The 13,508-nt window shown below is 49.9% G+C and overlaps 7 protein-coding genes across 7 annotated transcripts; 3 read left to right on the top strand and 4 right to left on the bottom strand.

Annotated features, from left to right (window-relative positions):
- Window positions 1-28: 28 nt before the first annotated feature.
- Window positions 29-2,686, bottom strand: BDR25DRAFT_362696 (uncharacterized protein; the record flags this gene model as incomplete). The annotated part of the gene is made up of 18 exons (XM_033696615.1): window positions 29-156; window positions 237-381; window positions 423-569; window positions 604-659; window positions 725-792; window positions 828-897; window positions 939-1,211; window positions 1,316-1,348; window positions 1,385-1,430; window positions 1,497-1,575; window positions 1,614-1,640; window positions 1,673-1,878; window positions 1,930-1,947; window positions 1,986-2,141; window positions 2,170-2,209; window positions 2,338-2,376; window positions 2,412-2,534; window positions 2,568-2,686. 18 exons carry the CDS (start codon window positions 2,684-2,686, stop codon window positions 29-31), a joined length of 1,773 nt encoding a protein of 590 aa, XP_033540372.1.
- A 24-nt stretch (window positions 2,687-2,710) lies between these two features.
- On the bottom strand, window positions 2,711-3,401 carry BDR25DRAFT_362695 (uncharacterized protein; the record flags this gene model as incomplete). Its single annotated transcript, XM_033696614.1, has 5 exons — window positions 2,711-2,789; window positions 2,819-2,858; window positions 2,920-3,088; window positions 3,121-3,179; window positions 3,209-3,401. The coding sequence occupies 5 exons, from the start codon at window positions 3,399-3,401 to the stop codon at window positions 2,711-2,713; spliced, it is 540 nt and encodes a 179-aa protein (XP_033540371.1).
- A 539-nt stretch (window positions 3,402-3,940) lies between these two features.
- On the top strand, window positions 3,941-4,602 carry BDR25DRAFT_337799 (family 24 glycoside hydrolase; the record flags this gene model as incomplete). Its single annotated transcript, XM_033693224.1, has 2 exons — window positions 3,941-4,222; window positions 4,309-4,602. 2 exons carry the CDS (start codon window positions 3,941-3,943, stop codon window positions 4,600-4,602), a joined length of 576 nt encoding a protein of 191 aa, XP_033540370.1.
- Window positions 4,603-5,252: 650 nt separating this feature from the next.
- BDR25DRAFT_383583 (MFS general substrate transporter) lies at window positions 5,253-7,542 on the top strand (the record flags this gene model as incomplete). The annotated part of the gene is made up of 6 exons (XM_033697833.1): window positions 5,253-5,332; window positions 5,874-6,101; window positions 6,186-6,505; window positions 6,560-7,005; window positions 7,081-7,240; window positions 7,307-7,542. 6 exons carry the CDS (start codon window positions 5,253-5,255, stop codon window positions 7,540-7,542), a joined length of 1,470 nt encoding a protein of 489 aa, XP_033540369.1.
- Window positions 7,543-8,287: 745 nt separating this feature from the next.
- BDR25DRAFT_319900 (uncharacterized protein) lies at window positions 8,288-10,396 on the top strand (the record flags this gene model as incomplete). Its single annotated transcript, XM_033691859.1, has 1 exon — window positions 8,288-10,396. One exon carries the CDS (start codon window positions 8,288-8,290, stop codon window positions 10,394-10,396), a length of 2,109 nt encoding a protein of 702 aa, XP_033540368.1.
- Window positions 10,397-11,600: 1,204 nt separating this feature from the next.
- On the bottom strand, window positions 11,601-12,200 carry BDR25DRAFT_185682 (cutinase precursor; the record flags this gene model as incomplete). Its single annotated transcript, XM_033684246.1, has 2 exons — window positions 11,601-11,841; window positions 11,899-12,200. Coding segments are annotated over 2 exons (543 nt in total), but the record flags the coding sequence as incomplete, so codon positions are not given.
- Window positions 12,201-12,428: 228 nt separating this feature from the next.
- BDR25DRAFT_362692 (uncharacterized protein) lies at window positions 12,429-13,491 on the bottom strand (the record flags this gene model as incomplete). The annotated part of the gene is made up of 8 exons (XM_033696613.1): window positions 12,429-12,492; window positions 12,531-12,688; window positions 12,746-12,785; window positions 12,818-12,885; window positions 12,909-13,058; window positions 13,114-13,187; window positions 13,219-13,357; window positions 13,387-13,491. 8 exons carry the CDS (start codon window positions 13,489-13,491, stop codon window positions 12,429-12,431), a joined length of 798 nt encoding a protein of 265 aa, XP_033540366.1.
- Window positions 13,492-13,508: the final 17 nt, after the last annotated feature.

The following is a 13,508-nucleotide window of genomic DNA, read 5'->3' as shown; positions in this document are numbered from 1 at the left end:
ACCAATGCAATCAACAACGAAGTCCACACTATACGGAGTAAGCCGGGTAGCGTGTTGAATCCAGTTGAAACAAGCGAGTTGCGAGTTGTGAGTCCATCGCCACGGAAACCTGCTTGGTGTTAGAAGCTGGGGGAAAGTAGAGAGATGAAGACGATACTCACCATAAATAAAAGCTAGTGGTACACCTTGCATAATAATCGAAGTTGGGCCCTATTGTAGAGTTTCTTGTTGTTGACGTTTCAACGAGAGAAGATTGTCATTATTGCAGCTAGGATCTGAGCATGCTGATGCGACAAGTCTGCAAACATTGGACACTAGAGTTAAGGAGTTGGGAAGGAAGCAAGAGCTTACCCAGTAGAATCCGCCCCAGTTCAAAGACATCTGCAGAGTCTTTCGTCATATTTACACCATGCTTATCTCACGCGGTTTGTACGTGGGTGACGACGTATCGTTCGAGATCGAGGGTCCGATTCGGCTGTGTGGGCATAGTGTTGCTCGTTGTGGGAAGAAGAGGATCGCTCAGTTGTCTCGAATGGATAAGTGACGGTAGTGAAGGGCGCCCGGGAACCCTCAGTGCCAGACGAAGCGTAATGCCCCCCTTACAAAGAGGTTGATCCCCGGGACAGGAAGGAGAAAGGAAACAAGCACCAAAGCGGCGACTACAGATAGAGGAAGGAATAGGAAAGCATCATATTTTGTGCCGTGGTGTTGCCTCTACTTATACCTCTCTGAGGGTGATCGAAGGTGAAGACTGGGGCTCTTACGGTGAGCCAACCACTGGCCCCGCTCGGCCTGGACAATTGCCTTGGTGGACAAGTGCGTCACACAATGCCTCGGCAGCGGTGATTCTTTGGTCAGGTGGCCTGAGGACGGGAAGGAGTGTGAATGCTGTATGGGCTACGATTGGCGCAGGGCACCCTACCACCTCCTGGGCCCACTCTTACGGTGATATGGACCCACATTATGAGCATCCTGTTTCTCCGAATGGCGGATGCATGCTCTAATTCGGCCATCAGAAGGGCGCAAGGACAGCCTGAACCGGGTTGGCGGAGTTTGAGGGGCAACCGGGAAGCGTCTTTCAGCATTTCTGGAAGGAGCACTCTTAGGACCAACAGGAGATTTCATCGAGAGGATGGAAGGGTGCGCACCCTGGTACCTATATGGCCCTGATTTGAGGACGTATGAATGCAGCGATGTGTAAAGGTTTGGGTCTTGGTGGGGCGATGTAATGGATGGATAGAGTTAAGGGTAGTAGTTGGGGATATACGGGGACTCCCCTCGCTCTAAGAGCAATCTAGAATTCGTTTGGATGCACTTGGAAGGAGTTCCTTCAGACCTTCATTCAGACCTTCATGGATATGTGGCGTGAGCGCCATTTACGAACTCGTCTGGTCCTGCCGTTTCCTTCCTACTCTCTGAAAGAACCATTGCTAGAATATTAATGAATGTCTAGCCTTATCGAGGCAAATATAGATCTAGAACAGAGTGAGAAGAACAGAATGGCAATGGTTCATGCTCTTGAATTGCGATAGATATAGACCGAAATGCTGCTCTACATGGCTAGACTTGCTGTGCCTATAATTCCAAGGGATCATGGACCTTAAATGGGAGACCTTATTGAACTTACAATAGATTTTCGGCTAGTAGACCTCCTTCGGCGCTCGTGGCCTACCACGCGAGGAGATTTAAGAAGCGAGCATCATGCCGTCCCTTTCCATCGATAATGGTCAGTGCTCCAATTAACGACTGCTTGAGAAATTCATGAAGAAGCTCTTCTGACACGAAGAAGACATGGGGAGTGTTTGCGGAGGGATGAAGAACGTACGTTTCTAGGAAGAAGTTCGTGCTTAAGGCCATTGTGAAATATGGACCTCCTTCCTGTTATGAGTATTTAAATTGCAGAGCGAGACAGGAGCTATATCTAGTTACCTGTATCATAAACTCCATCTAAATTCCCACAATTATTCTAGTTGCTCAAGCAGAACGGCAGAAGAATTCTGCCTAGTTGAAGTTTTAATCAATATATCTGTGCCCGATATACCCCTGTTGCCGTTGTTGTGGTTGTGAACAAGACAACAAAAGAGGAGAAAGGAAACAGCCGTGCCAGCGGTGAACCAGCCAGGTGTCTTGTTTCCTTTCTCCTAAGATGGGTATGCGATTCGAACGCACGTCTCCAACAGTAGTTAAACTGAAGGTATGGGCCACTCCACTATCCCATCGGGTTGTGACTTATTAGTAAGTGAAGAGAATTTTATAAAAACACGACAATCACGTGGATTTTTTTTAAACACTCTCCCTTCCTCCTGAAAGAGGAAACAGAATAAAGAGGTTGACAACTAAAGGGATACACCGGAGGCCAAAGGAGTGAATTTATATCTTTTGGGGGCGGGGGCTAAAAGCGGTCAGACCACAGTTCAAGGGCCTCTCGTCTTGCATACGACAGTGAATAGGGACTTTGAAAACCAAACACAAGCGAGGAACGGCCACTGCCAAGCCCCTCCCTAAGCACCAGAACAACACCATCACCTCTGAACCTCAATACAATACAGTAGGAGAGCCTCTACCACCTCGCCTGCAGAAACCCTCCGTAAAATTTTATCTGATACCTTTCCTCTTTCCATCCCCTAATGGCTTCATGCAATCCACCTCGACAATTCAAACCTGGCGAATAATCTCCTGCCTTCATCCGGCAAAATTGCCACCACCACCGTTATCCCAAGTGTTGTCGAGCCTGCGCCCTGTCCTCGCTACTTCCCGCTGTTGACCTCAGCCACCACCAGTCTCCCTCACTTCATATCACGGCGAGAGCTTTCTGTACCAATATTTTCCCCCTTGAGTGCCATTGCAAATATCAGGCTCTAGGATAATGAATTAGAACAAAGGCAAAGATCTCTTGCTAGAATTGGTTGAGAGAATAACCGCCGAGGAGGGTGTATTGGTTTCGGGGTTTGCGTATGGGATAACAGCCAGATAGGGTCAGTGAATTCCACCCACGGCGATACCAATTAGAGAGGGAAACATGAACGGCGTGGGGTATGATTGTGGAGGTAGTTGCACGAGATACTCTCTTGCCAGTTGGTCGCTCGGGCTATATGAAACTCTTGTGGAGTTTGGACATACCCGCCCGGCCAGGTTTTCGTATCCGTACATCTCGACTTTGCGAAGATCGGGGTTCTCAGCTGGCGACGTCCACCTCCCTTGCACAAACGTAATTGCGGCCGAGGCAGCCCCTCTTCACCCCATCTTCTCCGATCCTGCACCTTGGATTTGATGACGCCAACCAAGAACTGTAATCGATCGAACAGATCAAAATCTTTACCCTCAACTCTAAATCCGCGACACTGAGAATAGAACCCCGAGACCTCTCCCGCAAACCAGCAGTCCTCTGACCGCAATGGCATCTGTCGTTGCGGCTCGCTGACCCCTGTCTAGCCCTGCATGATGCGCTACGCCCGCCGCAGATCACGATCTAACCCCAGAATTGAAACACGCCACTATGCACACCGAAACATCGAAACACGAAGTCCTCAGGCACATGGCACCAAGTCCGGAGAATACGAGACTGCGCCGCAGGATCGTAATTGTGCGGGAGGGCAAATGATGCATGTGGCTGGAGAGTTAATCCCGGAGCTGAGTGCTTTGAGGTCATTCGTATTGCCGGGGATCATGGTTTGGGGTCTGGTGGGAAATAAAAGGGAATGGGAAATGTTCGTGAACGTGGGGCGCGTTAATATACCTTCCGCATAGGGGTTTGAATTGACCGGAAAGGCGGATAGGTTGATGGATGCAGAATGCGATATACGAAAAGAATCTGCGAAATACTCTAAGATGGAAGTGTATATAAAGAGAATATGGTGGTGATGTAAAAGTACGACAAGCTCCTATCCATTGATCAAGAAGAGAATACACTCATTTAAAATACTACTCAACTTCTTCCAACATGTACGCCCAAGCTATCTTCACTTTTGGCATTACTCTCCTCTACACAGCCTCTGCGTCTCCCATCGAAGCGCGTGCTTGCGTTGGCCCCAATGTCAATGCTGCGACTGTCTCGCTGATCAAAGAATTCGAGGGGTTTGTTGCGAAGCCCGCACCGGATCCAATCGGCCTTCCGACAGTGGGGTATGGGCATCTCTGCCAGACCAAAGGCTGTTCGGAGGTCCCATACTCGTTCCCATTGACAACGACGACAGCTACAAAGCTATTGATGAGCGATCTCAAGGTATGGCACCTGTTGAAGAACCCGCAGGTCTATTTGTCACGTGAACATTGTGGGCTGGAGGATTGATGATGCTGACCCCCAACCAGTCTCACCAGCAAGCCATCACGCTCGACACGGCGTCATCAGTTGTCCTTAATGCAAACCAATATGGTGCACTAGTGTCCTGGGCATTCAACGTCGGCAATGGAAATGTCAAGTCTTCGACCCTAATTAAGCGTCTTAACAATGGAGAAGCGGCCAACACGGTTATCGCGCAAGAGCTCCCCAAGTGGAACAAGGCTGGCGGAAAGGTGCTCGCAGGGTTGACGCGACGCAGGGCGGCCGAGGTTGCATTGGCAAAGACTGCGACCAGTGTTAAGGCACTTCCTGTTGGATGTTAAATGTGGGTGTTCATGTGGGGCGAAGAGGAAACGGGCAGCTTCGCAGCGATAGCTGGGTCTTCGCAACGACGAAATGGTGCAAACGTTGTACCTGGTTTCTCCTCATTAATTTCTTCTTTCTTCAATTACCATTCCTATCAGAATATGATGTAAAAATCTTGCCAACCTCCGCGCCCGAGTCTCTTGTTCTTGTCTCCTATTGTGGATGCCATAAGAACTAAGTCTGTTAACGACTTACCAAGCCATCAGCTCGGTATACCCTCTACTCCAATCTGCATGTATGCGCAGTATATCATGGTGACGCTCCGTGTCTCTCAATCGCAGGTACTTTAGGGAGAGTTTGTAGAGTTAAGGAAGCTAATTAGCCAGATAGGAGGATGATAAATATGAGTCAGCCCGAACATTGTTAGTCGCTCTAAAGTTGCTGCATCTCCGAAGGTATCCTGCGAAATCTTGAGATATGTGAGGATTTGGCAACTCACAGTCTTGGAAGTTGTGATGGGACCTTGCTGGAAAGGCAGCAGGTCGATGTTGATGATGCGATGTCCGTCATAGATGAGCCAGCTCCTCAATGCGTCCCCACGTGCCTGATACCGTGCACCAACCGCGCTTCTTCTAACCTGCTTCGATCAGGTACTTTATCCTCTGATATGCCACTGGACCCTTCTAACGTTATTTTTACTGGTCTAGGCGCTGCTCGAAGTTCGGAAACCGCTCCTTGGAGTTGTGGGTACTCGGCAATTATGACTGATGTGGTTTGCGGATGACGTCGCAACACCTCCTTTGTCCTCAATGTCATCTCCTCTTCAGGTGGCCTTCCGAAATGCCGTGGCTGGCGGCTTAAGAATAATAGAGGCTGGAACACTACATATACTGAGTTAGAGCGGAATTTCGTCATTCGAACTGCTAGTATCGAGCCTCTCGAATGCTTGCAGAACTGCTGCACCGAGTCAGGGATTTCAAGTCAAGACTCTTGCACAACCCAGCTTTAACAACCATCTGCTTCTGCTCCCCACAAGAGCACTTTCTGATACTATATTTTCCCGCATCTAATAGAATACCTCAGGCTTAGCCCCATCCCCTATCGCGAGCGAAGTCTCGGTCTGCGCAGGGTTGGGACGCCTATCAATCGCATATAGTGAGTCTGTCGAGCCTTTATACTGGCTTGGAATCCTCCTTCGATCCCTGCCTACGCCCTCATTCTCCAGCCGCCGTACACATTTTTACTCTCAATCAGGTCTATTCTAAGTGTATCATATCACTAAGCTGAGGACACTTGAAGGACTAAAGCACAACACAACTGTTGACACAGTTCATCAAGATGAAGCGATCAAGATTCTCACCCGATATGCAGGCAATGAGACCTCGACAGCAGAAGAAGAAAAGAAGTTAGTTCGAAGAATAGACCGAAAGCTAGTGTCGATTCTGTGTATTACTTATGGCCTTCAATACTACGATAAGGCAATGTTGTCTCAAGCTGTACGGCCCTTGTTCCCCAAGTTATTGATTTTTTACTAGACATGATCACCCATACTGACCAGAGAAAAAGTTATCTTCGGTCTGTGAGATGATCTACGGCTCAGCGTGGGCAATCGCTATTCCCTTCCAGCCAGCATATTCTATCTTGGCTTTATCGTGGGCTCGTACCCTGCCATTCTCATGGCACAGCATTGGGTCATTGAAAGAGTTGCAGCCGGTATCGTGTTATTTTGGGGTATCTGCCTCATGTGCTCAGCGGTATGCCACAATTGGCAGGGTTTCTACGCCCAGAGATTTTCCCTGGGTTTCCTTGAATCTGGAATTTCCCCGATGTTCATGCTTGTTGTTGGTGGCTGGTACAAGAAGCGCGAGCAAGCCTTGAGGATGGGGGCTTGGTATTCTTGCACAGGATACGTTTCGGCGGGTAAGATATGGATTATTACAACAATATAGATTACGGCTACTTACAGGCCCTCAGTCTCCCCGCTTATCAATTACGGTCTCGGCCACATCAAGGGGGGCTTTCTCAACAACTGGCAGTATATGCACCCCGTCGCTGGCGTGCTCACAGTATTCTGGTCGCTCGTGATTCTCTTATTCATGCCACCGGATCCGATCCATGCCAAAGGCTTCGGCGACCGTGAGCGCTACATTGCTGTCGCTCGCATGCGGCAAAACAATTTAGGCGTCCGCAACACCCACTTTAAGATTGGTCAGCTCCGGGAGGCTCCTTTAGACGTAAAATTCTGGCTCATCTGTACCATCGCGTTCCTGATGATGATTGCGAACGGCCTTGTTTTGTCTTTTATCCCGATTATCATCTCCGGGTTCGGATTTAACAGCCTTAACTCTCTGCTCTTGGCCCTCCCCGCAGGCGTCATTATTGGCAGCATCGAACTCGGAGTGCCCTATCTTGCCTACCGAGTGCCTCGGATTAGAACATGGCTCATTGCCATATGTTAACTTGGTACCACCCTAGCATCAATTTTGCTCTGGCAGCTCCCGCTGAGCGCCAAGGGAGGTCTTCTGTTTGCCTGCTACATTCTGGCCTCATTTGGCGGAGGCTACGCTGTTACTATGGGTCTGCAAATCGCCAACACTGCGGGGTATACAAAGCGTTCCGTTACTTCTTCTGGGATCTTTGTGGGTTACTGTCTCGGTAGGTCATGCTCAGCTCCCGGCCTAGGCTTGAGAAGGAAATGCTAACGATTCAATTCGAATCCAGGCAATTTAGTCGGACCCTTGCTTTTCAAACCCAAAGATGCCCCAGTTTATGCTCCAGGCTTCATCGCAGTGCTTATCACATCGATCATTGTTGGGCTGCTCACGATCGTATACAGCTTTGTCTGCATCTGGGATAACCAACGCAGAGACGAATCGGGCACAATGGAAGCCTCCGAACACGCATACGAAGATGATCATACAGACAAGACGAAAAATCAATTCAGATACACACTGTGATACTTGACCTGCATGACTAGGCCCATGGATTAGACTTGTTGGGGGAAAAGTTCGATTGTTGTGGCCAGACCATTACCGCCGTCGTCTTTCTGGAACTCGTGTGCATATATTAAGCCATCTGCTTTCGCGAATAAGCAATCGCCCAATGGCACAATACTCTCTTCAAAGGATACGAGTGATTGCGAAGGCACGGATCGTGGTGTTATTTTCCCATCCCCTCATATTCTAGTAAGACTGCGCAAAGTCTCGACGCAAACGTCCAGGATTTGGCCGTCTAGGATAGGTAACATCAAATTTGCTATTGATTGATATTGTACGTCAGGCGCGATCGAGATCAACCATGTGCCGACCTAGGGATGGGCGAAGCTGACGATGGCTTGGTGTTCCCTTTTCGAACACGGTGACGCTAGCTGAGCTCTAAACCAAGGGTCGTTCGGCAACGCCCTCCCGTGCGAACTAAAAGGTTCTGTGAAGCTGCACGATGCTTGGGAACGCTAGATGAAAGAGTGTCTCGCACAGAATGGTGTGCAGCAAGGTAGCATGATCACCACGTGTATGTCCGTCTTTCTCAACAGTATATACATGCGGAAAGCAACCCCAGCCTCATCTCCCACTGTTCTCTTACTTCTTAATTGAATATACGCGCAGCGCCTCCGGGTTTCGAGTCACTTGTTTACTATCTCGTCTTCTCATCCCTAGCTTGTTTTCGATATTTTCCAGTTCCGACCCACAATCCATCTTCACCATGTTTAACGTCTTCAAATCCTCAAAGAGTGTGAACGGCAGCTCCACGACGTTATCTCTTCCTGGGACAGGATCTCCGGGAGCATTCGACCTCCCTGACAACTTAAAACAGGTAGTAAGAGGCCTCCATAAAACCCCTCCGGAAACGCTTCCCGATAAAACCGCCGACTACCACGAGGTTCAGGTTTTTCTTTATCAACTCCTGACTGTACAGGAATACAAAGTGGCCAAGTTCTGGCCGCAATGGGTACTTGAGACTGTCGCACAGTGGAAGGGCACTGGCGCCGACTTCCTGGCACTGGACAGAAAAGCGCTGGAAAAGCTCTGTCCTCTGGATCAAGGTCACGTTCGTCTGGCTCCAAGACAAGCGACTGAGAGCTTTCCGCCTCCGGAGTGCCGTGAAAGGATTGGCATGGCTATCGCGACACGAGTGGCGGAGCTGAAGAGGAAGGAAGAGCAGAGAGACAAGGTGAGGAAGGAGTGGGAGCAGACGCAGGTCGATGGCAGTGCTCTCAGAAGGCTCTACGAGGGCCGCACTCGGGGCATGGTCCCAACTAATACCACTGATTTCAACTCTTCTAATCCGGACGATCGGCCCGTTTCCACCGCGAGATCGTTGAGGAGCGCAAAATCAGCACGTTTCACTTCCTTCACCCACAATTTCCGTGTTCCTGGTGCGTATCCGAGGTCGTCACAACCAAACCTCCATTCGGCGTCAGTATCTACTTCGATGCAAGGGTTTAGACTCAATAGCATCGGCCAGCTTTCCTCCGGTGGCACTGGATCGGGTTCTGGTGGTGGCAGTGGCTGGTCCAATTCTACGGACCCTCCCACTCCTCCAGTCCGCCCAGCTAGCCTGGTGCACTCCAGTTCACGTTCTACATTGCGACCTCGACATTTAGCGCCCTCGATAAGGTCTCAACCATCAACCTCATCAATGCACCCATCACGTGTTGTTACTCCAAAACTCATGCGGCACGTCTTACCAACTGAGCATAAGCACTCGCCATCAGCAGCTCAGCAAGCAAGGAACATGCCATATCAGCAACAACTCTCCAATGGTAGCATCAGCACTGCCTATCTTCCCGCCCCATCTGTTTCCAGCCGTGACACTATATCTAGATATGGCTCTCAAAGCTGCATATCTCCAGCACCTCCAAGCGTTCACTGCGCAGCTGGGCATGGCCCACGAGGTAGTCTGTATTCATCACCTTCAGTCGTGTACACTGCAGCTGGATTTGGATCACAAGGGTGGCAGTCCCCACAGCCTTCTAGTTACTACAGTCTCGAATGCCCCCCGAATGGCTATCCTGCACAATGTCCTCATCACCCCGCAATGGACCCGCGAATATTCTCCACAGCCATGGACCCATGCACCCTCTATTCGGCCGGTTTCAATCTCTCAGGGTACTTTCCTCCACCAGATCAGATTCCACTACCCTCTTCTGTGCCTTCTCGATTCCCTTCTCGTAGCATTTCCTGCCAATCTACCACTGACATGCGTCGGCCTTCCCTCGACCAAATGTTCCCAAGTTCCTCCAGCACTAGCATGGGTTCAATGAGGCAATTTATGCAGCAACCCAACCTCCCGACGCCCTCTCTCGCTTCATCAAAGGCTAGGTCGGTAAATTCATCAATCAGGGCCCTCCAGTACGTCCCCGAGGATGCTCCTCTTCCACCCATGTCCACGACATCGTCGAGCTCCCGGCGAGCTCACTGGCCCAGCGGGAATAAGACTCCCACGGTGAGCGCGTTCACTGGCCCAAACCGCTCTGCTACTAACTTTGCTGTCGACCAGCGAGCTCTTGCCCAGGGGGAATATGTGGCTTTCAAGGCTACGCCTTGCAGAGCACGGGATCAATTTTCCGAGGCTCGACAGAAGCGGCTAGAGAGCGTAGCGCCAGATATTTTTGGGAAATTAGATCAGCGACAAGGGCCGGTCATGAGACTGCAAAGCTACGACGGCCAAAACATGCCAACGTTGGTTGAACGCATTGAGCAAAGAGAGCTATTGGATGGGAAGAGGCAGGCGGGCTCCGTTGGTGCTAACGGTCTGTACAGCGATCCAATGAGGACCAACTCCAAGATGTTCCGGGGAATGGGAGGCTGAGATGACCTATCAGAGGAGACTTAGTGGTGACTGTGAGCTGGCTGAGACTGGCGTGTCGTTCTATATCGAAGTAGGTGATGTGCTTGGATATGAGCATTGTCCGACCTTCAGCTCATGGTTTGTGGCTCACGAAAACAGGCAGATTTGATGCTTCACTTGCTTTGCAGCAATCGTGAGCGTCTCCCTTTTATCTGGTTCTTTTTGTTGCCTTCAACGGTTTGTGGGATGACTCCCTAAGATACCCCAACTTCGCGACATGATTTGATACCCGGAACTTTATAAACCGCAAGCGTAGCGTTATCCTTATTGTTCTCAAAAGTACTCACATCTCGGATTTGAGATATCTAGCAAGTTTTGACGGCTTCCAACCGTGGGGTGTTTTTTTTTGGTTTTTGGTTCCTTTTTTTGCGCTCAGAGTGACAAGCTCCCGCCAATATCCCCCACTCAACCTCTACATGCCATCACATGCTCTCAACTGCAAATACCCTCATCACACTATACATCGAACTCTAGTAGCCACCACTTGCCATCCAATATTTCCACGTGAATCGGATCTAAATTCCCCAGCCACCGAACCCCGAAGAACGTGTCTCCACCTCCTCCCCTCCCTCAAAAACGTTTCTACCCCATCTCATTCCCAAGGAACCAGACCCAAACTCCCTCCCACCTAGATCGCATACTCCTCGCACAATTTCCATGACGTGTCGATCACTCCTCAGAAGCTCTAGTGAAAACTGCCTCTCGTGTGTACCCGTGTGTGTCCAAGGTTGAATTGGGGATCCGGCGGATTGGTGAACCATGGTCGTAGTGCATCATTCAACAGTTTTCAATATTGCCTACCGGAGGTGGAAGGGGGCCTGAGTCGTGGTTCTACGACAAGAGGGATGTGAAAATTGGGGAATGCGTGAAGGGAATGGCATGATCTTTAGGTAAATGCAAGAATTTGGCTGGTATGGTGATGACTTAATTGGAATTTATCGCACCAGCAATGTCGAGAATATGATCCAATGGTAGGGTAAGACAATTTCTTTTCTTTTCTGGGATGACATGGCTTAAATTCAATATTACAATCCTAGGTGCTATGCATATACTGAACGCCAAAAAACGACTTCACATTCAATCGTGACATAGAAAGGCAGCGCCAGCGCCATGCAGAGCTGCAAAATGCACATGAACAGGACTCACACGCTTACTTAGCATTCTGCACAACAAAGGCAGCGGCCTCGCCAGCATTTTGAGAGTATGTCAAATGCGGCTGCAGGACAAGGTCTCCTCCTTGGCAAATGTTGTCGCCAGTGTGGCAAATGACTTTGGTTTTTGCAGCAGGGACGTTGCCAACTGGTTTGCCGTTATCTGGGTCACCGAAGATGACGGCCGAGGAGACGAACTTAGCGTCGTCCGCAGAGAGCATGGTTGCGGCGTTGTGCACTAGCTGGCCTCCTTGACTGCATCACTATAATCAGCGACGAATCTAAGTAAGCTAGAAGAATAAGAAATCCTACCTATACCCAGCCATGACTAGCTTCGTCGTCGGGCAAGCTTGCTTAGCTTGTCCGACCAACTGAGCCATCATCTTACTCCCTCCCGCGTCGCCTCCGGCCAAGAATCCCGGAATGTCAGCTGGGTAATCGACACCCTGCACCGCGACGTTGTTTTCGCCCATCATTTGACCGATAGCCTGCACAAATGGTGGTCCCGCGAGTGTGCCCATGTTCCCAGCTTCGGTCGTGCCGCGGGCAAAGATCACGGTCATCGCTTTGCATTCGCCGTTCTTCAGATCATTTTGAGTTGAGTCGCCGAGGGCTCGAGGTTTCAAACCGTTCGGACCGAAGGCAGCAGATACGGACTCGAAACGCTCGAAAGAGCTGAGGGAGCGTAGTTCGATGTCAGCGAGGGGAAGCTTCTGGGGGAGAGCAGCGGTAAGAGGAATAATAATGGAAATCAAGGCGTTAGTCTTCATGATTAAGTTGAAGGAGGAAACTACGCTATATGGAGACGCAGAAAAGAGATCAAGAATTATAGCCCGCGATATTTAAGGCTTTGTGGCGTAGATCAGGAAGTGGGTTGAGAGCCTGGTGAAGATTGAACAGGTCAGGCTGAGCATATCCTACTTCTTATATCCAGCTAATCACACTAGTCGAGACAAGCTTTCTCCGGCGTTAATAGCATGAAGCTCGGCATCGTTACTGGTTTCTTCTTTCCAACAACCTCAGCGGCTCCCAAACGGCTCCAGATGGCATGCCGAAAGAACGCATCGATTGACGGGGTGTGAGGACTCCACGATTTAACTTCCTTTCCGCGGCCAACCCGGTCTAAATATATAACTTCCTCGGCTCCTCGATGTCAGACACTATTTTCATAGGCTACAGGTGACAGTGGGTTTCCAGGACTTCCATGCACCGCGTTAGAGAATGAAATCACAGCATCGGGAAGCTTGCAACTAGCCAGCCGTGATGTGAGAAACCATACCCAGGGCCTTGGGCTCGTAGCTAATTTGTCATTGGGGACTCACCGAAGAGACCTGGACTGTTACATGGTCTTCCAATGCGAAGGCTGAGGTTGGGGACGTTTCCTTCCTGGAGATGGCACGGTAGGCAGAGCCAACAGCTTGGCAGTGGAACGGGATATGTTTTGGAGAATATATCCTTCTATTTTCAAAAGTCTTCGAATTATGTTGTTGTGAGAATTCCGTGGAGCCGAATGGAAGTTGTCCGGACTGTCTGGTATATTGAAGCTAATTCATCCTTCCTGTGGCATATCTGCCCAAAGGTCGAATTAGCTCTTTTGCAGCCTCGAATCGGGAGATCTCAATCGTGTTTCACCAAGCTTGAGACAACCTCGGCATCTTTGACCTGGATCATGTTCCGTTTCATAGCTCAGGCTAGGTCCTTGCACAGAGTTCAAAGTAGGGGTCTCCAATTGACCATTGAGGAAATCGGTGCGGTGGTGACGAGGTTTAGTCTGTCGATCGATGTGGCGCAAAGGTGGACGAAAAGCGGAGAGGGGTGGCGGCATAGAAGACAAGCGTTTGACAAGACTCCAGTGGGATTATTCTCCAGGTACATAACTCCACTCGCTGCAATGCGCTGATCCATCACGAGAAATGGCTAGA

The sequence above is a fragment of the Lindgomyces ingoldianus genome (genome assembly GCF_010093535.1).
Source record: "Lindgomyces ingoldianus strain ATCC 200398 unplaced genomic scaffold BDR25scaffold_58, whole genome shotgun sequence".
Taxonomy (NCBI): Eukaryota; Fungi; Ascomycota; class Dothideomycetes; order Pleosporales; family Lindgomycetaceae; genus Lindgomyces; species Lindgomyces ingoldianus.
The sequence above is the reverse complement of the archived record's forward strand: the minus strand, read 5'-3'. Positions and strand labels throughout refer to the sequence as shown.